General features: G+C 53.3%; 1 protein-coding gene across 1 annotated transcript in view; it reads left to right on the top strand.

Annotated features, from left to right (window-relative positions):
- EPC2 (enhancer of polycomb homolog 2) overlaps positions 1 to 22,726 on the top strand; it is an 82,418-nt gene extending 59,692 nt beyond the window's left edge. The window contains exons 8-14 of the mRNA XM_029071935.2: positions 1,486 to 1,575; positions 3,450 to 3,595; positions 3,693 to 4,036; positions 17,033 to 17,169; positions 18,608 to 18,767; positions 20,888 to 21,221; positions 21,894 to 22,726. Of these exons, the coding sequence (XP_028927768.1) occupies positions 1,486 to 1,575; positions 3,450 to 3,595; positions 3,693 to 4,036; positions 17,033 to 17,169; positions 18,608 to 18,767; positions 20,888 to 21,221; positions 21,894 to 21,966 (1,284 nt within the window). The 3' untranslated portion in view covers positions 21,967 to 22,726. The remainder of the gene's footprint in view (positions 1 to 1,485; positions 1,576 to 3,449; positions 3,596 to 3,692; positions 4,037 to 17,032; positions 17,170 to 18,607; positions 18,768 to 20,887; positions 21,222 to 21,893) is intronic.
- Positions 22,727 to 22,961: the final 235 nt, after the last annotated feature.

The raw sequence follows: 22,961 nt of genomic DNA on the forward strand, positions 1-22,961 counted from the left end.
GGGTTTAATGCAGCAGCGGTTTGGGGGGGGTCGTGCAAGTGGTAATGGTTGCCGATACACCGTCGTTCTCACGAGCCCTTATGGGAGCAGTCCCTTTTTATGAAATCCCCGCAGGGGTTGAGGCGAGTCTGCACTCATACTCGCACAGGTGAGCGAGTGGTTAAGTTGCACCGTTCCTTTGTGGAGCCCGGTCCCCCTCCGGAAAGGGGAGCATCGTCCGTCCCCTCAGAAGCTCCCAGTGATGTCATCCTGCCTCTTGGGGCGTTTGTGTCACGGAGAGCCATTGGCCTCTCCACCTTCCGCTGGGCAGAATGGAAGGGTCACCCCTCTGGGAGTCCCGGGCCGCTGCGCTGACATTCGTCTTCGGGGGAGAGTTCAAGGGGGAACTTGATTTTTCCTCCCCCGTCCAGATCCTCGGTCAGTTTCCTGACCGAGGGAAACTGCAACTTGTTCTCTTCAGTGTCACTTTCCCCCCCACATCTATCCACACTCACTCTCTTCACGATTCCTCGGCAGAAAAGATCATCCTACCATCTGTTGCGGTTGACCCTCTGAGCAGCCCGATCTGTAGACAGTCCAGTTAGTGGAATGAATTCTTGGACTATATCAAGCCAATCTGCTTAAAGCCCGCTCGCTTCGTAGTCCGAGGACTCTCGAAGAATATCTCGTGATGGCAAAGGGATCTCCCGGCCCAAGCCACGAACGAGCTGAGTTCTGAACCGTGAAAACGTGGATGTCCCTCCCGATTCTTGCTGAGAACAGCACACGGGATATCAGAGGGAACGTGGGATTGGCCGGTGCCGGAAACGTAAAATACGGTTCTGATTAAAGGAAAAGGGACTGGTAGTCGTTCAGTCTGATACCGATGGGTGATAACTGTATTTTCTGTCATCGACTAAATCCTCAGAGGCAACCTCGGGTCCTGAGCCTACGCTGCCCTTGACGTTTCGGCCTCGGGGGCCTCTCGAAAGTGGGCTCCCTTAGAAGGGACCCCGACCCAGGTTCTGTTATTTCTCTGGCTTTAGTCGGATATAAAAGGTCCATCTCCACTCCCGCTCTAAGTGATTAACGGGTGCCGTCGATATCCGCTCTCTGTTCCCTTAGACGGGACTCTGGGTAATTGCCTTACCTTCCCCTCACTGTCCTATTTAATTATTATGAAGTGTGTTTACAGTTTAGAATAGATAATACCAGTTAATTCCTAAGTGTAAGTCAGCCCATCAGGCTGGAAATTGGTAGAGCTCCAAGTCTCGAACTATCTAACTTAGACCCAGCTTTCCGGCCCATCAAGTACGAAATGGCCTTGGAAAATTATATTTCGAGTATTTTTCTACTAGTCTTTAAGCAGTGCTTTGAGACGACAAGCTCCCTTCTTGGCCGCCGAAGAAAGATCATGTTTTTTGACCAGGGATTAAATTCTTGGTAACGGGAAAGAGGATGGAGAAACAGGTTCTGATTTAAAATTTCAATTTGTCTTCCCTCAAGGTACCTTCTCCGGTGTCAGAACCCGAAGAAGAAAACGATCCTGACGGTTCCTGTGCTTTTCGAAGAAGGGCAGGATGCCAGTATTACGCTGTAAGAACTCTAATATGTGTTGGGATGGTTTAGAACAGGTAACAGGTAAACGTTTGAAGGGGCCCCACTGCATCCTGAATTAAGGAAGCTCGTGAGCCAATCTGAAAGGCGGCAGTCATCGGCCTCGGCAATTCCCCTTGGTTCAGGGCTTGTTTTCTTTTTATCGACCCGTTCTCCCCTCTGTTTTAGCTTCCTAACAGGCATCGCAACTCTGGTTTTCCTTCGGTTGAGTAAGCCCCTGGTTCTTTGTCTGACCTAGGAAACCAACAGACTAATAGTAATATTCCATCTCCAAAAGGGGTAATATACTTCTGATGCCTGGCACTTCACAGTACCGAGACTCAAGTAATAATTACGACACTTGTTAAGCGCTTACTATATGCCAAGCACCTTTCTAAGCGCTGGGGTGGCTACAAGTTAACGAGGTTGGATACGGTCCCTGTCCCACATGGGGCCCGTGCTCTTAATCCCCATTTTGCAGGTAAGGTAACTGAGGCCCTGAGAAGTCAAGTGTCTTGCCCCAGGGTCACTCAGCAAACAAGTGGAGCCAGCATTAGAACCCGGGTCCTTCTGACTCCCAGGCCCCGCTCTATCCACCAAGCCACGAAGTCGGCTGTCCTGAGGCGTTTTATTGACTTCTCAACCGTAAGAGGTGGCTAAAATGTACCCAATGCCCAGAAGAACTAGGAGCCGTACAGAAGTTATGCACCTCATGACCTCTAACCCATGGAAGTAGCCCCCTTGGGCAGTGCGATGACTATGCATGGACGTTTCCCATCTTTCTCTTTTTTTTTTTTTTTGGAAAGGCACTGAGATGAATAGGAGTGAGGAGAGGGAGGATTGAAGGGTTGGCGGGGAGTGTAGGTCAGTTCTCTCCGGGGAGCCTGCGGTCAACATCGTCGGTGGTATTTATGAGCGCTTACTCTGTGCAGAGTACTGTGCCGAGTGCTTGGGAGAGTACAGTACTGCAGGGTTGGTAGACACGTTCCCTGCCCACAGCGAGCTTCCAGTCCGTTCTTACAGAAGGGAGCTGAATATCCACTAGTTTGTCCACCCTCCCCACCAAACAAGTAACTCGGAGAGTGGCAGGAAGGCCATGGTTCGGTCAGTCGGTGGTATTTATTGATTGCTTCTGTGTGTAGAGCACTGTATTAAGTGCTTGGATGAGCACACTCTGTCTAAGAGAGCCGTTAGACATATTCCCTACCGGCAACGAGCTTACAGTCTAGGGGATGGCAAGGAGAAGGCATCGCTTTTTGAGGATAGGGACCCAAAGCCTTTTGGGATCTGGTTATGGGCAGGGAACGTGTATACCAGCCCTTTTATATTGCACTCTCCCAAGCGTTTAGTCCAGGGGCAGCGAGAGCTCAATAGGTAGCCTGATCGTCTGACCCCTTGATTCGCCGTTAGCAAAATCTTCCACCACCGGACCCTTCCACTCCTGCTTAACGAAGGGGAAAGCCGGTGACTTGGTAGTAAGTACTCAATAAATACCACTGATTGATTGATGTAGTCTCATTTCCTCCATCGGTCGGTGATATCGATGGAGCCCTCGCCGTGTGCCGAGCTCCGTACTGAGCACTCGGGAGAGTGAAGTCCCACAGGATCAGCAGACACGTTCCCCGCCCACCACGGGCTTACGGTCCGGAGGGCTCCGTCTCAGCCCTCGGAGCGGCAAGGCCGTTTGTCCGAACGGGCTTCCGCACCGGGTTCGGCTTGGGGTCGGGGCCCTGAGAAGGATCCCTCGTGGCGGAGTCGGGGCTCCGTGCCTTCTCGGCGGGTTTCCCTCCCCGCCCCCGTCGCCCGCGCGCGGCTTTTCGGTCAGCCGCGTCGGCGACGCGCGAACGTGGTTCTCTCCCTTTCGTTCTGTGCAGCCTCGTTTGGACCCGACGAGCCTTTCGTACGAAAGCCCGGAACTGGCGGATCTGGCCAAGTTGAGGTACAGGCATTGCCTCACGACCCTCACGGTCCCGAGAAGATGCATCGGGTTTGCGAGGAGGCGGATTGGCCGAGGCGGAAGGCAAGTCCTCCCTCCGACCCCGCTCTTCGGGAGAGGCTCCGGGGGCGTGGCCCGCTCGGGCCGGAGCATCTAGCGACTGTCCGATTTTGCCTTTCAGGGTGGTGATGGACCGAATAGCCACGGAACACGATCCCGTCTTGCAGCAGCTCGACCCGGAGATGCTGAATGGTTTTTCAAGCTCTTCCCAAACTGTAGACTTTCCTCCTCATCTCTCACGGACCAATGCTTCCAGTATACGTTGCGAAAACAGACTGTCCCTTTCCGAAATCCTAAGCAATATCCGATCGTGTCGACTACAGTGTTTCCAGCCGAGGCTACTCGACGTCCCGGACAGCGAGAGCGAAGACTGTACCTCAAGGAAACCAGGGCAGACTGGGAACGATCAAAGAGTTTCTGCAGCATCTGTAGCTTTATTGAACACCAGCAAGAACGGCATATCAGGTAGGCTTTCGGCTCGTTGGAGTTTCGCTGCGGACCCGAAAGGGTAAGCCCGGTCACTGTCGTAACTCCCGGGGTGCGGCGTCACTTCCCTTTTCCCTTCTTGTTTCCTCTCCCACCGGTACCAGAGAGGTGGGGGAACTCGAAGGAGCTTGGGGTGCGTAGTGTGACCGCGGGCCAGTCGCTCGACTTCTGGCCTCATCCGGGAAATGGAGATTTAAGGCTGGGAGAGCCCCGTGTGGGCCACGGACCGTGTCCCCCCCCCACCCCCCCCCACCCCCGATTAGCGTGTATCCGCCCCAGCGCTTAGCACGGTACCCGGCACGTAGCGAGCGCTTAGCAAATACCGCAGAAGAAGAGAGCGCAAAGTGAGGGACTTGTGGGAGGACTGGCTCTGTGACAGCACTCGTGGGAACCGGGACTGCCGAAAGAGTCGAACGAGAAGCACATTCCCCGATCTGCTCCCCTACCGAGGGCGGTGGTGAGGGGCTCCGGCGAGTGCTGGGGGCGGGCAGGGGGCGGGCCACAACCCACCCCAGCTGGACTCTCCTCTGCAGCTTCCGCAGAAAGCCAGGGCTTTCGAGGGGAGAGTGGCCTCAGAGGCGTTGGCCATCCTGGGAGTGCCTGGGAGTCGGAGGACTTGGGTCCTAATCCCAGCTCTGCCGCTCTTCTGCTGCGTGACCTTAGGCAAGTCACTTGACTCCTCCGTGCCTCAGTTACCTCATGACTGTGAGCCTCATTTTAGCCCGAAAGACAATCGCTCTTTTCCGTGGAATCTCTTTTTAAAGATGTATTTATTTGGAGACGTTTTTTGATGTCTCCCCCTCCAGACTGTGAGCTCGTGGTGGGCAGGAATGTGTCCGTTGTCATGTTGTACTCTCCCAGGCACTTAGCACAGTGCTTCGCGCACAGTAAGCACTCGATGAGTGAATGAATGAATGAATGATGTGTGCCCTCACTTGGATGTTTTTATGCCACTGTAAATCATGTACGCTACCCAGAGACCCTGAAAGTTGTAACTTGATTTTTGCATCTTCTGTGGATACACATCTCCTTATATGAAGTTTATGTGCACATGTATGTGTAGAGCATTAAAGTTCTTATGTATATTTTGTACGTCACGCAGGCTGCCCAGAGCCGAATTGTAGGTGTACCTTGGCTTATGCATATGCTGTAGATAGCTAGCCCTCTGTTTCTGTGAAACAAATATGTATATGTACTTCTAAATGAGTAACATGATCGTGCGTTCTTAGTATGCAGAGTTCATGTGATTAAACCGGTTGGAAACGGCTTCGGTGCCTTTTAACTCGAAACAGCCTCGATGTGGTGACTGGGTTTTTCTTAAACTTTATGTTAAGCGTTTCCGGCCTATTTTTCCCACTTATCAATACCTACTCCTAAACTCAGAATAGCGTCACCGATTCTGTTTTCCAAAAGGAAGTTAATCCACGTCGAATTCTAAACACTCGGTAACCCGTACGTCGTTTCTCACCGGGTGACAGATTGGGTAATTGAAGACTTTGTAGTCGTAAGAGACGAAAATCTTCGATCAGATTCTTTTTGTGTGCCCTGACTTGGAACCGATGTATATTATACCATCTGAAGTTTTTCGTCAGGTGACGTTTCACTGAAGTGAGAGAAATGCAACCTAAAGTAACTTTCTTTTTTACAGCTTTGCTATATCCCAACCATCGAACAACCACTTTTCCTTATTTCGGCAAACCGTATTTAGCATCTGCAGCGTCATCTCAGTGAAGGAGATCCGTTAATAAAAAAGTAGGGAAAAAAATTAACTTCTCCAACTGCTTGCACTTTATTAATAAAAGTAATAATGATGATAATTGTGGTATTTATTAAGTGCTTCCTAGGTGCTAAACTCACTGACCTTATTCCACATAAGGCTGTAATTCTAAGGGGGGAGAGAGAACAGGTATTCAACCCCTCCTTATACAGATGAGGACACTGAGGCCCAGAGAAATTCAGGTGACCAGTCGAGGGTCACACAGTAACGGGTAAGGGGCAGAGTCGGGATTAGAATCCAGGTCTCCCGACCTGTGGGAAGCGGCATGGCCCGGTGGGTAGTTCACGGACCTAGGAGCCGGAAGGACCTGGGTTCTGATCCCGGCTCCTCCGCTTGCCTGCCCCGTGACCTCGGGCAAGTCACTTCTCTGGGCCTCAGTTCCCTCATCTGTAAAATGGGGATTAAGGCGATGAGCCCCACGGGGGACAGGGACTGTGTCCAACCTGATTAGCTTGGCTCTACCCCAGCGTTTAAAAGAGTACTTGACACACAGAAAATCCCAAACCAATACCGTCGTCGTCATTGTCCTGACCTCCCAGTCCTTTCCACCAGACCACACTGCTTCTCCAAACTTCGGTCCGTCGAGTCTGGTGACCTGGCGGTCCCGAGCGTGCATCTCTCCCGTCAGGCTGAAGGTGTGGGGTGTTCACCGCCGCTACCCTCTGCAGCCTCGGGATCAGAGCCCCTCCACCTCTAGGCTGTCAGCACGTTGCGGGCGAGGAGTGCGCCTTTTTATTGGTTATATCGTGTACTCCCGAGCGCTTAATACAGCGCTCTGTACACAGAGAGAGCCCAATAAATACGACTGAATGTTAACCCTGGCTTGGGAGCTGCCACGGAGCAAGAATCTCCGATCTGGGGGATTCTTGGAGAGAGGGTCCCCCCTCCGTGGGGAATTTTTTGGCTCCCGAGCTGGCCCGAGGGTCATCGGTGTGTCCGCGCGCTGCTAGCGGTCCCGTTCTTCCTACGGTCCACCCCCTCGTCCCCTCCTACCTCCCCTCCCTTCTCTCCTTCTCCATCCCAGCCCGCACACCTCGTTCCTCCGGTGCCGCTCACCTTCTCACGGGACCTCCGTCTCGCCCGTCTCGCCGCCGACCCCTAGCCCACGTCCTGCCTCCGGCCCGGAACTCCCTCCCTCCCCTAATCCGACAGACGACCACGCTCCCCCGCTTCAAAGCCATATCGAAGGGACATCTCCTCCAAGAGGCCCTCCCAGACTAAACCCCGCTTTTCCTCATCTCCCACTCCCTTCCACGTCCCCCTTTGCTCTTCTCCCTCCCCCCAGCCCGACACTTACGCGCAGATCTGTCATTTCTTTATCTGTATCGATGTCTGTCCCTGCCCCTCTAGACCGTGAGCTCACCGTGGGCAGGGAAAGTGCTTATTGTTATATCGCACTCTCCCAAGCGCTCGGTACAGTCCTCTGCCCACAGTAAGCGTTCAGGCAATACGATTGCGTGAACGAATATTAGTTTGGCAGGCCATCAGACCGTCAGTTCCTCAACAGCACCGACGGTGTCTTCTCCTCTCACTGCCCGCTCCCGAGCGCCCAGTACAGAGCTGTGCGCCGCGGAGGCGCTCAGTGAATACCGACAATAACGATGGGGGATGCCAACCCTGGGACCGGGTCGTCGCGGACCGTAAGACCCTAAGCGGCAGGGAAATCGTAGGCTGGTTTTCCCACTAAAAAAAGCGCGTCCCACGGCCTGCCTTCCAGGTCCCCCGTGCCGTGCGGAGAGAGACTCTTGTCGGGGTCCTGGAAACCGAAGTCTGCCACGCGGGGCCAGCCCGACCGACGTCCCCTGCTGGGTTTCCCCCGCCCGCCCCCCGGCTCTGGTGTCGGCCGCGTCGTGAAACGCTCACAGCCGCGCCGCGCTGTGACCGCAGCACGGACCGATGCTAGATCCAGCATCTGGGCGGACCCTCGAAACCCGGAACGAGTCAAACCGCTAGGCGCCAGCCAAGTGTCATTGGCTCCGTCGGCGGCCTTCCGAAAAGCGGCGACCCACGAGTCGGGGCCCCGCCGTCTCTCGGCCCACCCCGTAGAGGCCCGGGTCTGCGCCGGGGGGCTCGGAGAATAGGCGGTTCTGCGGCGGCGGACGGGGGGGCGAAGGGTGAGGGATTCAACCCTCACGTCGGAAGGGGAGGGTTTTACTCCCTGACCTCGGCCATCGTTTGCCCGGCAAACGTGGGCCTTCTCTATACGCTTGTCTGGCGCTTCGTCGCGGGAAGGGGCCGTCTCTGCCCCCTCTGTATCCGTACCCTCCCAAGCGCTCTGCACGGTGCTCTGCGCGCCGTAAGCGTTCAGCGCATCCCGCCGATCGGTTGATTGCCCTTACACAGGCTAAGGAAGAGCGCCGTTCTCCTTTTTACCCACGCGAGAGCGTGGGGCTGGTCGGTAATTTACGTGCGGTGAGCTAGCGACTGAGTGATGGGATCCGAAATAGAAACTGGGGGGGGCATTTTGAGTCCCTCTTTGTTATTTAAATTGGAGGTTTGTTTTTGTTCTTAAATCAGAAGGTATTCTTCTATCCCACAGCAGAGGAGTAAGATCACAAAACAGCGTGGCGCAGTGGATAGAGCACGGCCCTGCGAGTCAGAAGGACCTGGGTTCTAATCCCGGCTCCGCCGCTTGTCTGCCGTGTCACCCTGGGCAAGTCACTAAACTTCTCTGAGCCTGTTACCTTATAGGTAAAACGAGGATCGAGACCGTGAGCCCCTTGTGAAGCCACGGAGTGTGTCAGACTTGATTTACTTGTACGTAGCCCAGCGTTTAGTCCGTTGCCTGACACGTAGTAAGTGCTTAACAAATACAATTATAAGTAATAATAGTAATAATAAATACCATAAAAAAGCTCTAACAACTATCATCGCTGGACCTGTCCTGGGTGAAAATAATGACAGGTAGTTTGGGTGACCAGTTGCTCTTCTTGTTAGCACTTTCGTTGTAGAGGGCTTACATGTACGAGTACCTAAATAAATAAGCTAGAGAGACAGAAACTAGAGGTACCATATAGTCTGCTAGATTCACCAGTAGTTAGTCCAGTGCTCTGCACAAAGTCAGCGCTCAATAGTATCGATAGGGAAGTCTGCATGGAACAGCCCGACAGCGGTGTGAGGGAATTCAAACCCACGACAAGAACTCCGGGGGAAACCGCTTCCCGGAGCAAAATGTGAAAGGGAGGAGCGCCCCGAAGACCCTCCCATCCAATGGGGGAAACTAGGCAAATACAAATGTTCACGTGTAATGACTGAAATGCCTTAAGTAAAATGGGGCATCCGAAACCCAGGTGAAGCCGCAAATACGCCTCTCTGTCTTGCTTTTGAAACTCCCAAAGCTGTCGGACAGACGACCGGGTGCCTGGAGGATCTTAGGACCAGCTTTTTGCGGTGTGGCCCAGAGCGCACCAGTGCGGTGTCTGAGGAGGGAGGCTAGTTGCCCGCCTACCATGGTGACTCTGGTCACCCAGTCATGACTTTTTTGGGGGGTCAGAACCAGGGGGACAGGTCCAGAAACAGTTAAAATCCTTTTTTCAAATAGAGGGTGGAAGCCTCCCTGGCTTTCTTTTCTGTTCTGTTCAGTTTTCTCTTTTTCTTTCCTTTTCTCTTCTTTTCTCTTTTCCTTTCTTTCCTCTTCTCATTTCCCTTCATTTCTTCTTTTCTTTTTTCTCTTTTCCTTTTCTTCTTTTTTCTTTTCTGTTTTCCTTTTCTCTTTCCCTTTCTTTTCTCTCCTTTCTTTTCTTTCTTCTTTCCTTCCTTCTTTCCTTTTTTTTTTGTAGTTGTTTATCATACTTGTTAAGTACTTACTTCGGTCCTGGCACTTTCCTAAGAGCTGGGGTAGGTAGAAGATCATCAAGTTGGACACAATCCCTGTCCCGTATGGGGTTCACAGCGTAAGTCAGAGGGAGGAGGGTTCAATCCCCATTTTACAGATGAGGTCCCAGAGGCACAGAGACGTGAAATGACTTGCCCATGGTCACCCGGCAGGCAAGTGATGGGAGCTGACATTGGAATCCAGGTCCTCCGGCTCCCGGGTCTGTAATCTGCCCACCAGTCCGTGCTGTATCTTCCATCCTCGGTCCAGGCCCTGTCCCCGGCGAGATGGGGAGAACTGAGAGGGCAGAGCAAGTCTTTTTCATTCCTTCTCCCCCTCTCCTCCCCACAAACATGTGGTTGGCCTTTTTGGTCCCGGGGGGGAAGGTACCTAAGGCCCACTTTCTATTATATCAATCATTCGGTGGGTATTCATTCATTCATTCAATCGTATTTATTGAGCACCTAACGTATTAAGCGCTTGGGAAAGAACAATACAACGAAGTCGGTAGACATGTTTCCTGCCCACCAGGAGCTAACTGTCTAGAGGAGGAGTTCACAGCGTAGCGCCGGGCCTTGTCTAGAGCACGTGGTCCCGTGCCGGCCCGCACGGCTAAAGCAGAAGATGGAGAGCAGGGTGAGCCTCCGGAGAGGGTTCCGGAGTAGGAAAGCGGGAAGGAGCTGGAATTATTCGACCTGGAGATAAAATGACCGAGAGGAGATAGCGCTTGAAATCAATCGAAAGGGGTCGTCTGTGGCCGGGAACGGATGTCCACCTCTGCTACGTCCCGACGGGAGGAAGAAGGGCTTAATCCGCATTAGGAAGAACGGAGGTGAAACGACGGGAAGAATTTTCCGGCTGCCAGACTTGTGTTAAACATCTGACTGGATCAGTGAAGGAAGATTGTTAAACGAGTCGATCGTATTTATCGGGCGCTCACTCTGTGCAGAGCACTGTGCCGAGCGTTTGGGAGAGTACGACGGAATTAGCAGGCACGCTCCCCGCCCACATCGACCTGACGGTCGAGAGGACCGCGGCACGGAAGAGTGGATCTTTGGCGTGTTAAGGCGAGAGGAAACGGGAGGGAGGCGGGGCCTAGGCTGAGGTCCCGGGAACACCGTGGCCACCGTGAGGTGGCGGGGGCGGTCACGTCTCCGTGTGTCCCCGCGGCAGATGCCCGGGTCACTGTTTTGGGCTCTGCCAGGCCCTTCTGCCATGGGGGACAGCACCAGAATCGCCTGGGCCGGGACCGTCCTGCCCGTAGCCACTCGCTTGAGATGGCGGAAAGCCCATTGCGGTCTTCCCCTCTGGAAAAGTAAATCCAAGATTCTTTGCTCCCGGGATCGTTGTTAAATTAAAAAAAAATGGTTCACGTTTTTAGATCGCTGGACTCGAAACCTAAGTGGCTACTTGGGATGATGATAAACACCTCGGTCAGTTTCAGGTGCCCAGTGTCGATCTAGAAAGGTTACTGGTTTTGCTGGGGAGCACTGAGGTAATTACATTTGAGTCATTATCTAGGAAACGGTCCGGGAATTCCGGTCGCTCAGTACTGTTTACGGCAGGCTTTCTGGGCACCGTACTGAGCGTCTGGGAGAACACAACCCACGTCCTCGATCCTTCAGTCTAGCAGGGAAGACAGGCACTAAAATAAATCGGATGATAATACCAGTAATGGTTGTGGTATTTGTTAGGCACTCTACGCCAAACACTGTGCTGGGCAGCGTGCCTTAGTGGATACTACTTTCCAAGTGCTTAGCACAGTACTCTGCACACAGTAAGCGCTCAATAAATGCCATTGAATGAATGCTAGAACACAGGCTTGGGAGTCGGAGGTCATGGATTCTAATCCTGGCTCCGCCACTTGTCAGCTGCGTGACTTTGGGCAAGTCGCTTCACTTCTCTGTGCCTCAGTTCCCGCATCTATAAAATGGGGATGAAGACTGAGCCCCGAGTGGGACAACCTGATTACCTAGTATCTGCCCCAGCTCTTAGACCAGTGCTTGGCACATAGTAAGCGCTTAACAAATGCCATTATCATCATCCTATAATACAGTCCTATCGGATGCATTCTCTGGGTAACTAACGGACACTGTACTAAACACTTCAAGATCATCAGGTTGGACGCAGTCAGTCCCTGTCCCACATAGGGCTCACGGTCGTAATCCCCGGTTTAGAGATGAGGAGACTGAGGCACGGAGAAGTGACTTGCGGCAGACAAGTGGCGGAGGCGGGATTAGAACCCAGGCCCTTCTGACTCCCAGGCCTGTGCTCTGTCCACTGGGCCATGCTTTTTCTCCCTCGTTGCTTTGATCCAGAGGATAAGGTGAATAATCATGAGTGTGATTATTCGTCTGTAAACTCCCCGAGGGGTGGGAATCAGGTCTTCTTAACCTAGAGAAACAGCGCGGCTCAGGGGAAAGAGCCCGGGCTTAGAAGTCAGAGGTCGTGGGTTCTAATCCCAGCTCCGCCACTTGGTTGCTGTGTGACTTTGGGCAAGTCACTTCACTTCTCGGTGCCTCAGTGACCTCATCTGGAAAATGGGGGTTAAGACTGTGAGCCCCAGGTGGGATAACCCGATTACCCTGTATCTACCCCAGCGCTTAGGACAGTGCTCGGCACATAGTAAGCGCTTAACAAATACCAACATTATCATTATTATTATTATTATTATTATTATTAACCAAGTGTGCGCTCCCAAACGCTCGGCTCCACGGACAGTAAGCGTTCAACGAATTCCACTGATGGGTCGGGTCGGAGTCACAAAGTTGCATATTCATATCGCTGCAACTCGAAAGAGGTTAGCCTGGTTTCTCGACCCAGTTTGAGGAAGAAGGAGAGAGGAGGGAATTCCAGTCATCCTCCTACTGATTTATTCCCTGCATCAGCTTCTGCCAGCATCTCTTAAAAATGGAAGCGAAGCGTGCCGTTAATCCCTACGCCTTTAGATTAAGAGCGATCACGTGTCCCCCTTTTCTTTCTAATGCTTTCTTTAAGCGATTACTATGTGTCAAGCGCTGTTCTGAGGGCTGAGGTAGATACCAGTTAATGAGGTCAGGCAAAAATCCCTGTCTCACGTGGGGCTCACAGAACTGGTAGTTCACCCCCATTTTACAGTTGAAGTAACTGAGGCCCACGGAAGTGAAGTGAGCTCCCCAAGGTCACGTAGCAGGCAAGTGGCCGAGCCAGGATTAATAATAATAATAATAATAATAATAATAATGTTGGTATTTGTGAAGCGCTTACTATGTGCAGAGCGCTGTTCTAAGCGCTGGGGTAGATACAAGGTAATCGGGTTGTGAGCCTCCCACATGAGGCTCCCAGTCTTCCTCCCCATTTTACAGATGAGGAACTGAGGCCCAGAGAAGTGAAGCGACTTGCCCACAGTCACCCAGCTGACAAGTGGCAGATCCGGGATTCGAACCCATGACCTCTGACTTCCAAGCCCGTGCTCTTTCCACTGAGCCACGCTGCTTAGGACCCACGTCCTCTGGCTCCCAATCCCGGGCTGCTTCCCTTCGGTGACAGACGTAGGGTGGTGATTCCCGTGTCCATTGTATCACGGATGTGGATTCTGTGGCTCGCGTGAGATGGGTATTTTGCACTTGGCCGGACTCACACTTGCCCCGACCGGTGGACTAGGATCATTCCTGGGCAGTTTAGCCGCGTGCCACTGGCAGATGGCAAAGACAGACCGAATACCCACCTTTCGGGCTGAAACCGGAAGCCTTTCAACGGGAAGTTAGGAAAATAAAAACCTCAACAGTGATGAGGTTGACTGTAAGCCCGTTGTGGGCGGGGAACGCCTCTGGTATATTGTCGTATTGTGATAAGAAGTATCATGGCATTCGTTAAGCGCTTACTATGTGCCGAGCACTGTTGTAAGCGCTGGGGTAGATACAAGGGAAGCAGGTTGTCCCACGTGGGGCTCACGGTCCTCATCCCCGTTTTACGGATGAGGTGACTGAGGAACAGAGAAGCTAAGTGACTTGCCCAAAGTCACACAGCTGGCAAGTGGCAGAGCTGGGATTAGAACCCACGACCTCTGACTCCCCAGCCCGGGCTCTTTCCACTAAGCCACGCCGCTTCTCCTGAGCTCTTAACCACAGTGCTCTTCACGCAGTAGGTGTTCAGTAAATATGATGGATGGATAGGTGCCACTTCCATTCCCCTCTAGACTGTAAGCTCATTCTGGGCAGGGAACGTGTCTGCTAATTGTCCTGTACTTCTCCCAAGCGCTTAGGTCAGTGCCCTGCACGTCGGAAGTGCTCAGTAAGTACCCTTGATCGTATGACTGATGGATTCCCTCAAGTGAGGGACTCTGAAATGATGTGGGAAGGTCTTAAGGCACCAGTCTTGGTTCTCGTCACGTGCAGCTGTTTGCGACGGACACCTCAGGGAATTGGTCTTCCCTCTTAGTTCGTAGGATTTATCGAGCGCATACTATGTGCAGAGCACTGTACTGAGCCCTTGGAACGTACAGTTCGGCAACAGTTCAGAGAACAGACCGAGCGACGGTAAGGCTGTGATTTTATCCGCGTCTTCTGACGTAGCTCAGAAGAGTACTTAGCGTCAGTCAGAGTTCGGCGAGGGATGACGGACTTGGGATGGCGGTGCCTGAATTTAAAACCCTGCTCGCTTCTGTTTTAAGATCATTTGGAAGGCCCCGACCGAATCGGCGGGAATAACAGGAGTAAGAAAACGTTACACCATCAGCGAGCACTGGAATTATCCTCCATTTTTGAATCAGTTGCTACTGCCGCTTCCCTCGAGACTGTAAGCTCGTTGTGGGCAGGGAGCGCGTCTGTTACGTTGGGGTGTTGGACTCTCTCCTAAGCGCTTGGTCCGGCGATTGCCAAATAAATCCGATCAGTTGCTTGCTTCCGTGCGGCTTGAAGTTAGTTTGGGTGGATTTTGGAAGGACCCGGGGATTGGGCGGGCCCCCGGGGGAGGGATGCGGGGGAGGAGTCAGCGCTGAGCAAGAGGTAGATGGAGGCAGGGTGAGAGGAATGGCTGGAGAGGGCAAAACGAAAAAAGGGAAAAGGAAAGAAATTTTATCCACATTCGGAGAAAGTCCAGCATTTCGGCCCCTCTGATAATGTATTCATTTTCCTAACAGGTCCCTAGCAACCTTGTGACCTGAGGGCTTTTGGAAGCAGTGTGGCCTAGTGGAAAGAGCACAGGCTTGGAAGTCAGGTTCTGATCCCCGCCACTTGCCTGTTGGGTGACCTCGGGCAAGTCACTTAATTTTCATGCACCTCAGTGTCCTCATCTGTAAAATGGGGGTGAAAAGTCCGTCCTCCCCCTCCTCGCCGAGAGCCGCGTGGGGACTCTGTCTGATCCGGTCGTCTTGGGACGACCCCGGTGCTGAGCACACAGTGAGCGTTTAACAGAGATCACCACTATTAAATAACCAGATTGACGGCAAGAGGCGAATAATTCCCGTCGCTCTTAAAAACCGTTGCCGGTTTAAAGCTTCCCATTGCCTCTCCCTTAAAAAGGGCCCGCCTAGCGTTTCCTCGCCGGTTAGAGTCACCAGCCTGCCCGACTCTGCCCGGCCGTCCCCGTCTGCCGGCATCGTGACCGTGAATAGCCGAGGAAAACGAGCGTCGGCGAGGAGCCCGCCCGGCCTGCGGCCGCGTTTCCTTGGAGCCCCGGCGGGAAGCAGCCGGCGGATTTCCCCCAGATCCTTTAGGAGAGAAACCGGAGTATCCGAGCGAGCCGCTCTCAACTGAGCAGTCCTCTCTCGGTTGGTTGAAGACTGAAGAAGGGCCATTTTCAGCTCGGCAGATGGTCGGTTCGTGGCCCGGGATTTTTCTGCGTCATTTTCCGGCGGTTCCCCAAAGTCCTAAATACTTCTGTCTTTGCCTGCTGAACATGAGCTTTTCTATTTGTTTTTTTTTTCGCGGTATTTGTTAAGCGCTTACTGCTTGCCAAGCATTGTACTAAGCGCTGGGATAGGTACAAGACAGTCGGGTTACATCTTCCACTGAAGCTTTCCCTAACTTGTAGTGCTTGACCCTCTCTGTCTGGGAACTAGTGGAAAGAGCACAGGCCTGGGAGTCTGAAGATGGGAGTTCTAATCCTGCCTCTGCCATTTATTTTTTTTAATTTTTCAAATGGTATTTGTTCAGCGCTTACTACGCGCCAGGCGCTGTACTAAGCACTGGGGTAGACACAAGTTAATCAGGTAATATGCGTCAAGCACAGTTCTAAGGCCGGGCATAGTCCTTGTCCCACACGGGGCTCACGGTCTTAATCCTCATTTTATAGATGAGGTAACTGAGGCACAGAGAAGTGAAGTGACTTGCTCAAGGTCACACAGCAGACAAGGGGAGTAGCCAGGATTAGAACCGAGGTACTTCTGACTCCCAGGCCCTTGCTCTCTCCATTGCCACTTGGGTGTTCCCTGCCCACAGTGAGCTTAGAATCCGGAGGGTCTTATTAGTAGAGAGGAAATCATTATTTCTTCTTTGGGCCAGTGCGTACTCATTGTTTTTCGTTTCAGTGACTCAGCCGTCCAGCCACCAAATAAATGCCACGGTAATAGAAATAATAATTACGATATTTGTTAAGTGCTTACTACGTGCCAAGCACTGTTCTAGAGCTGGGGTAGAAACAGGGTGATCAGGTTGTCCCACGTGGGGCTCCCACTTTTTAATCCCCATTTGATAGATGAGGTGACTGAGGCACAGAGAAGTGAAATGATTTGCCTAAGGTCGCAGAGCAGACCGGCGGCGGAGCCGGGATTAGAACCCACGTCCTCTGACTCCCAAGCCCGGGTTCTTTCCGCTAAGCCACGCCGCTTCTCCTCAGGTAGTTTGCAGGGTGTAGAGATGATCGTACTCTTCCCTCAGAAGGCTCGAGGTCGCTAAGTACAGTGCTGTGCACATTGGAAGCACTCAATAAGTACGACTGAATGCATTGGTTCAGGTCCCTAAATGCCAGCTATCCATAAGTTTTGTATCTGAGGGGTCTAGACAAAAGAATTGTCCCTTCCAGCCCCCGACCTCCCACCCACCACACTATACTAGGCTCTCCACGGGTCCTGTACTAATCTCCACATGAGTATGTCCATATCTGTGATTTATTTATGTATTATTAATGTCCGTCTCCCCCCTAGACTGTAAGCTCGTTCCGGGCAGGGAACATGTCTACCAACTGTGATACGCTGTACTCTCCCAAGCGCTTATTACAGTGCTCCGCACGCAGTACGCGCTAAATAAATGCGATGGATTAACACCGTAATGGTGCTGTAATACTTTCAAGCGTTCTCTCCCCCGCCCCAGTTACGTGGGAACCCGGGTAGCTCGCGTCCCTTAAAGCTTAAAAAGTGGCCTTCCGGGGCCCGTTTCATTCTGACCCGCGCGTGTCTTTCACCCAGTGACAGGAGGGATCACAGAAGAGCAGTTTCAGACCCATCAACAGCAGTTAGTTCAAATGCAAAGGCAGCAACTGGCCCAGCTTCAGCAGAAACAGCAATCTCAGCATTCCTCCCAACCGACTCATCCACAAGCACAGGTAAGTCGAGTCACCTCCCCTCTGTCCGTCCCCCCCGCGACCCGCCCCTTCTGCCTTCCGGCCTGCCCGGGGGCCATTTCACTTCTAACCCCGGCGGGGAAACCTTCAGAGGCCTGCAGGGTTTTCCACTCCTCTGACTCTGTTTACCCATCTCACAGGAGGGAAGGTCTTACCCTCCCCAATGGGATACGCAGCCTCCAGACAGGGTGACTGAACCAAAGCAATTCTGGGTCGGGGTGGCACATTTCGGGGAGGAGAACTACCGTTGCAGGGAAGAGTTCTGACTGAAAAAAAGTCCACTTTTCCCAAGTCCGCTCAGCTCCCCGAGAAGGTGAGAGCGATTGTCCGGGTGAACTCCCCCGGCAAGGAAAACTCACATCGCGGTAGCCCCGTTGTGTTGGAGACGGCACCGTATTCTCTCTGGACGTCGTCCAAAGAACTTGCAGTGTCCCGCTCGGAGCGCCCAGTGAAACACGCGTCCTGGGAAAACCGCAGGTTCATTTCCTTCCCTAATACGTTGATCGCTCTGCAACATCATTAAGTATGCGTGTTTCGCGGGTTTGCTCCTCAGACCGAAAGATTATACATCAGTATATCGAGCGCACTCCCGGGACTGCTCCCTCTGAATTTGTACTGTTCAGTTAGTTAATCGTATTTATTGAGCCCCTGCTGTGCGCAGAGCACTGTACTAAGCGCCTGGCAGAGTCCAATAAAACAGTTTCACAGACCCGTTCCCAACACCCAACGAGCTTCCAGTCCAGAGGGGGAGATGGGCGTTAGTAGAAATAAATAAAATCACATATATGGTCCTAAGTGCCGCGGGACTGGGAAGCAGCTTGGCTTAGGGGATAGAGCGAGGGCCTGGGGGTCGGAAGGACCTGGGTTCTAATCCCGGCTCCTCCACTTGTCTGCTGTGTGACCTTGAGTAAGTCACTTCATTTCTCTGGGCCTCAGTGACTTCATCTGCAAAATGGGGGTGAAGACCGTGAGCCCCACGTGGGACAGGGACCGTGCCCAACCCGATTAGCTTATATCCACCCCAGCTCTTAGAACAGCGCTTGACACATTGTAAGTTCTAAACAGACACCATCATTATTAATAAAGGGAACAAGCCAGGGTGATGCAGAAGGGAGTGGAAGAAGTTAGTCGTCGGGTCATTCGTGTCACGGCATTTTCCCTCCTTAGGTAGATTGAGATTTCTGTGTTCCCACCGGTGGTAATCCCACCCAGGAGTCGTAGAGAGTTCTCCGTTGAGGTGGGCGATCTGCAGAGCGGGGACATTGCGGACTTTTGCCCCCGCTTGGAGCCCGGCAGGAGGAAAATCCATCCAGCGGGTTGGGCCGGGCACCCGCGAGCACCCAGCGGCCAGGTCAGGCGAATCTGTGCCGTGCGCCCCCCGGCCCGGCGTCCTGAGAGTGTCCTTCCGCTTGCTCCCTAGGGCTCAGGCACCTCTGACTGTCTGTCCAAAACCCTCGACTCCGCCAGCGCCCACTTCGCCGCGTCGGCCGTCGTCAGCGCGCCCGCCCCGAGCCGCAGCGAGCCGCCCAAGGAACAGAACGCTGGCCACGGCACCGTCAATGGGGTCGTCCAGCCTTCAGGTAAGGCTTCCCGGACCCCCGGGCGCGGCTCGCCGGCCCCCTCGGACAGCCGACCGGCCTCCCTCCGGACGAGGCCCTTGGGGAAAGGGGAGCCTGGAGTTGGCCCGCCGCGGGCGATCCCCTCGACGGGTCCCGTCGGTCACCCACCTGCGCCCGTCTCGCCCACCGCGGCCCCCGGCTCTGCCGGCCTCTGCCGAGAAGCGCCCCCCCGACTCAGACCTGCCGCTCGCCAAACGCTGCCACCCTAGACCAGCTCCACCCCTCGGGGCCTTCCCTTGAGCCGTCCTCTAGACCGTGAGCTCGTCGTGGGCAGGGAATGGTCTCTCAGGTTGGTATATCGACCTCTCCCAAGTGCTCAGTACGGTGCTTTGCACACAGTAAGCGCTCGTTAAATACCATCGACCGATGCCTGCCCCAGCAGGCCCTCACCTGGCCCAGCCCTCCTCTCCCTTCTACCGCACAGGTTCTGCTTCGTTTGGCCTCGGGCTCTTCCCCTCGCCGTTTTTACTTTTATCCGCTCCAAGAATCCCCCGTGGCAGGTGCCTAGAAATGGAGGCCTTCACGGTGTTTTCTCCCATCCTCCTTGCCCCCGGGCGGAGCGGCTCCCCACGCAACGGGAAGAGTTGCGGAGCCTCCAGGGTTGGGCTGCCAGGCGGTTCCGGGAATGGACACCAGCGAGGTTGGGCAGCTGACCTTTCAGCGGGGAGGACAGGGTCATGGAGTCGGGGACGAGGGCGAGAGGGGCGACCGGTTTCAGGGTGGACCGTAGGAAGGCACGGTTCAGGAGGAGGAGGGCTTCCGCCCAGGGAGGGCCTCGGGGCCCAGCCGAAAGCGCCAGGGTGGACGCGGTTATGCCGGCTCCGTCTGGCGATTTGATGAGGCGGTACAAAGCAGAGGTGGCCTCGCCGGCTGGCTCTTTGAGAACCGGCCGTTCTTCGGCGTGGAGTAGGGGATAGAACACGGGCCTGAAAGATAGAAGGAGCTGGGTTCTAATCCCGGCTCCGCCACTGCTGGGCAAGTCGCTTCCCTGTGCCTCGGTTACCTCATCTGGAAAACGGGGATTAAGACTGTGAGCCCCACGTGGGGCAGAGACCGCATCCAAGCCGATAACCTTGTATCTGCCCCGGCACTTAGAGCAGTGCTTGGCACATAGCAGGCGCTTAACAAATACCATCATTATTACTGTCATTATTATCAGCGGGCTAGAGAATGCTTCCTTTCCTCCCTGCCCTGCTGTCTACTAGGCAGGATGCTTCCCTCGAATCCAGGCAGTGGGAGGGAAAGAAAATAGAAAATCCCTGCCCAAATTAAAATTGCCCCAGTTTCCAAAAGCCCTTAAGATTCAACCCATTTATCGCGTCCTGCCTTCCTGCCAGGAGATGCTCATTGACGGACTGTTGGTCAGCCAGAGACGGGGAATCGCTACTTTAAAGGTGATCCCCTCTCGTAGAAGCGCTAATGTATTTGTTTGCATTTTTTTTCCCCGGTGGTGCCCAGGAGTTCTATTTTAGGGACCATTTACAGTGCTTAGTCACGACCGGGTCCGTTGGCTCCCGACTTGGCTTTCCGTTAGATCGCAAGCTCCCACCACCTCTGTTGCCCTCTCTTCAAGCGCTTACTACGCTGCTCGGCACAAGTGCTTAAGAAATACCACTGACTGATTGAACTGAATGACTGATTGATAATCACGTGTGGGTTTTCTTGAAAAGGAAAGCGGCCTGGCCTCGTGGAAAGAGTAGTCGAGGACCTGGGTTATAATCCCGGCTCCACCGTTTGGTCTTAGGTCGCTTCTCTTCCTCGTGCCTCAGCCACCTCATCTGTAAAATGGGGATTAATACTGTGGGATATGGACTGTCCGACCCGATTAGCTTGTGTTCATCCCAGCGCTCGGTACGGTGCCCGGCACCTAGTAAACGTCACCGTGCCTCAGCCCCCTCACCCGTAAAACGGAGATTAAGACGGAGAGCTCCCCGTGGACGGGGACTGTGTCCCACCTGATGATCTTGTACCTACCCCGGCGCTTAGAACAGTGCCTGGCACGTAGTAAGCGCTTAACAAATACCCTTTTAAAAAAAACCCAACAACAAAAAACCATTTATCAAAAAAATCTTCTCTTCCAGGAACCTCTAAAACTCTGTACTCCACCAACATGGCTTTATCGTCCAGCCCAGGGATTTCCACTGTCCAGCTCGTAAGGACCGTTGGCCACACCACCACAAACCACTTAATCCCAGCATTGTGCACAAGCAGCCCCCAGACCCTCCCCATGAACAATTCCTGCCTGCCCAACGCGGTGCACCTCAACAACGTCAGCGTCGTTTCTCCGCTCAACGTGCATATCAACACAAGGACTTCAGCTCCGTCGCCAACAGCCTTAAAACTCGCCACCGTTGCTGCCAGCATGGACCGGGTGCCGAAGGTGACTCCTAGCAGTGCCATCAGCAGCATCGCCAGGTGAGCCCTCCGGCGGGGGTCTCCGCCAGCGGGATGCGGGTGATGAGGGGGCGGAGTGGCCGGCTCGAGTCTCCTCGCGTGCTGTCGATGGGTCAGAGGAGTGACCGGCCGGGGGGAGCGGGGAGCGTCATTAACGGGGGCGGGTCACTAGTGGGTGTGAGGCGCAGGTCCGCGTAGGCGGCAGCCCGTGGTCCCGGAGCTGGTCCGCCGGGGCCGGAGAGACGAAGCTCATCCTCCTCCCGGGTTCCGGCTCATCTCGTTAAGCGCTCGCTACGTGCCGGGCACCGTACTCGGCGCTGGGGCGGATACAGGCAAATGGGGTTGGACACAGCCCCCGTCCCACGCGGGGCTCGCCGTCTCAACCCCCGTCGTGCGGAGGAGGGCGCTGAGGCCCGGGGAAGTGAGGCGACTTGGCCGAGGTCCCACGGCGGACAAGCGGCGGAGCCGGGGTGAGAACCCACCGACTCCCAGGCCCGGGCCCCGTCGGCCGGCCGCGGGTGCCCCAGGCGGGCAGCGCCCGGCGACCGATGGCAGAGATGGAGCCCGAGCCGTTGGCGGGCGGCGGGGAGACCGACACGGCGAATGGGCCGGTACTCTGGGGCTGCCGCGGTGCACCGCGAGCGACGGGGGACCCTAACCCGCCTGTCCTGTCCCCCTCTTGTCTCGTTGCAGAGAGAACCACGAGCCAGAAAGACTGGGCCTCAAAGGACTAGCAGAGAACACAGTAGCTATGGAAGTGACATAACCTCCAACTACTGGCTCCGAGTCTCTGCCGACGGTGTGGTCGTTTCTTTTCCTACCGAATGCAAAACAAAAAAATAAAATAAAATCTAAAGAAAAAACGCTCTGTGGATCCCGGAGAGCTCAGACGGACCCGAACAGACTATCGCTCTTAATCGAGTATGCGATGGATCTACAGTGTACATTTTGTAAAATTGGGAAAATCACTACCTTGTAAAATAGTTTATTTGTATCATCAATATTATTTCTGTTACTTGAATAGTAGATATTCATCATCATGCTTTTGCACTTGAATTTGCAACTGAATGGATTTAAAAAAAAAAAAAAGACTTCTTTAAATGGGATCATGAGCATGAAATGAGATCCCGCATCACTTGTTTTCACTATTTATTTTGCCATGTTTACATTTTGTATCTTGTACAAATAAATCCAACTTTGTGTCTAAAAAAAGGTAAAGATTCATAGCTAGGAGATGAAATTCTTGTAATTTTTTTCTAAAGGACCTGTCAAGTTTTCACTTGGTTCATTTTGTTTCACAATTTGACTAGATGGACTTTTTGGTAAATACTTTAGTGGCATTTCACTGTCGAATATGAAGTTCCAGGCAAAATAGTATTTTCTATTACCGTGCAGGGGGAAGGGATGGATCGATACATGCAAATTTAATGTAGTAACTCACTTTTCCATATATTTTGAATGTATATTTCTATTTATAATACCAGTTTATAAAAAAGAATTACACCTGAAAACAACAAAAAAAAAAACCAAAAAAAAAAAAAAACTGACTAGGAAAAATCATGTTTCTGGCACAGAGAAACTGTGCAGATGAGAACATTTTTCAACTGTTTCCATTTTATCCGAAGACCGCATATTTTAACTGGCTTTAAAACTGTAACTCACCACATAAAGGCGACTTTACCAGGTATGTATTGCATTATATATCATTGCAATAATTATTGGACATCTAGCTATCGAACCATCCTAGGTGTGGGCGGGGGG

The sequence above is a fragment of the Ornithorhynchus anatinus genome, chromosome 9, assembly GCF_004115215.2.
Source record: "Ornithorhynchus anatinus isolate Pmale09 chromosome 9, mOrnAna1.pri.v4, whole genome shotgun sequence".
In the NCBI taxonomy this organism is placed as follows: Eukaryota; Metazoa; Chordata; class Mammalia; order Monotremata; family Ornithorhynchidae; genus Ornithorhynchus; species Ornithorhynchus anatinus.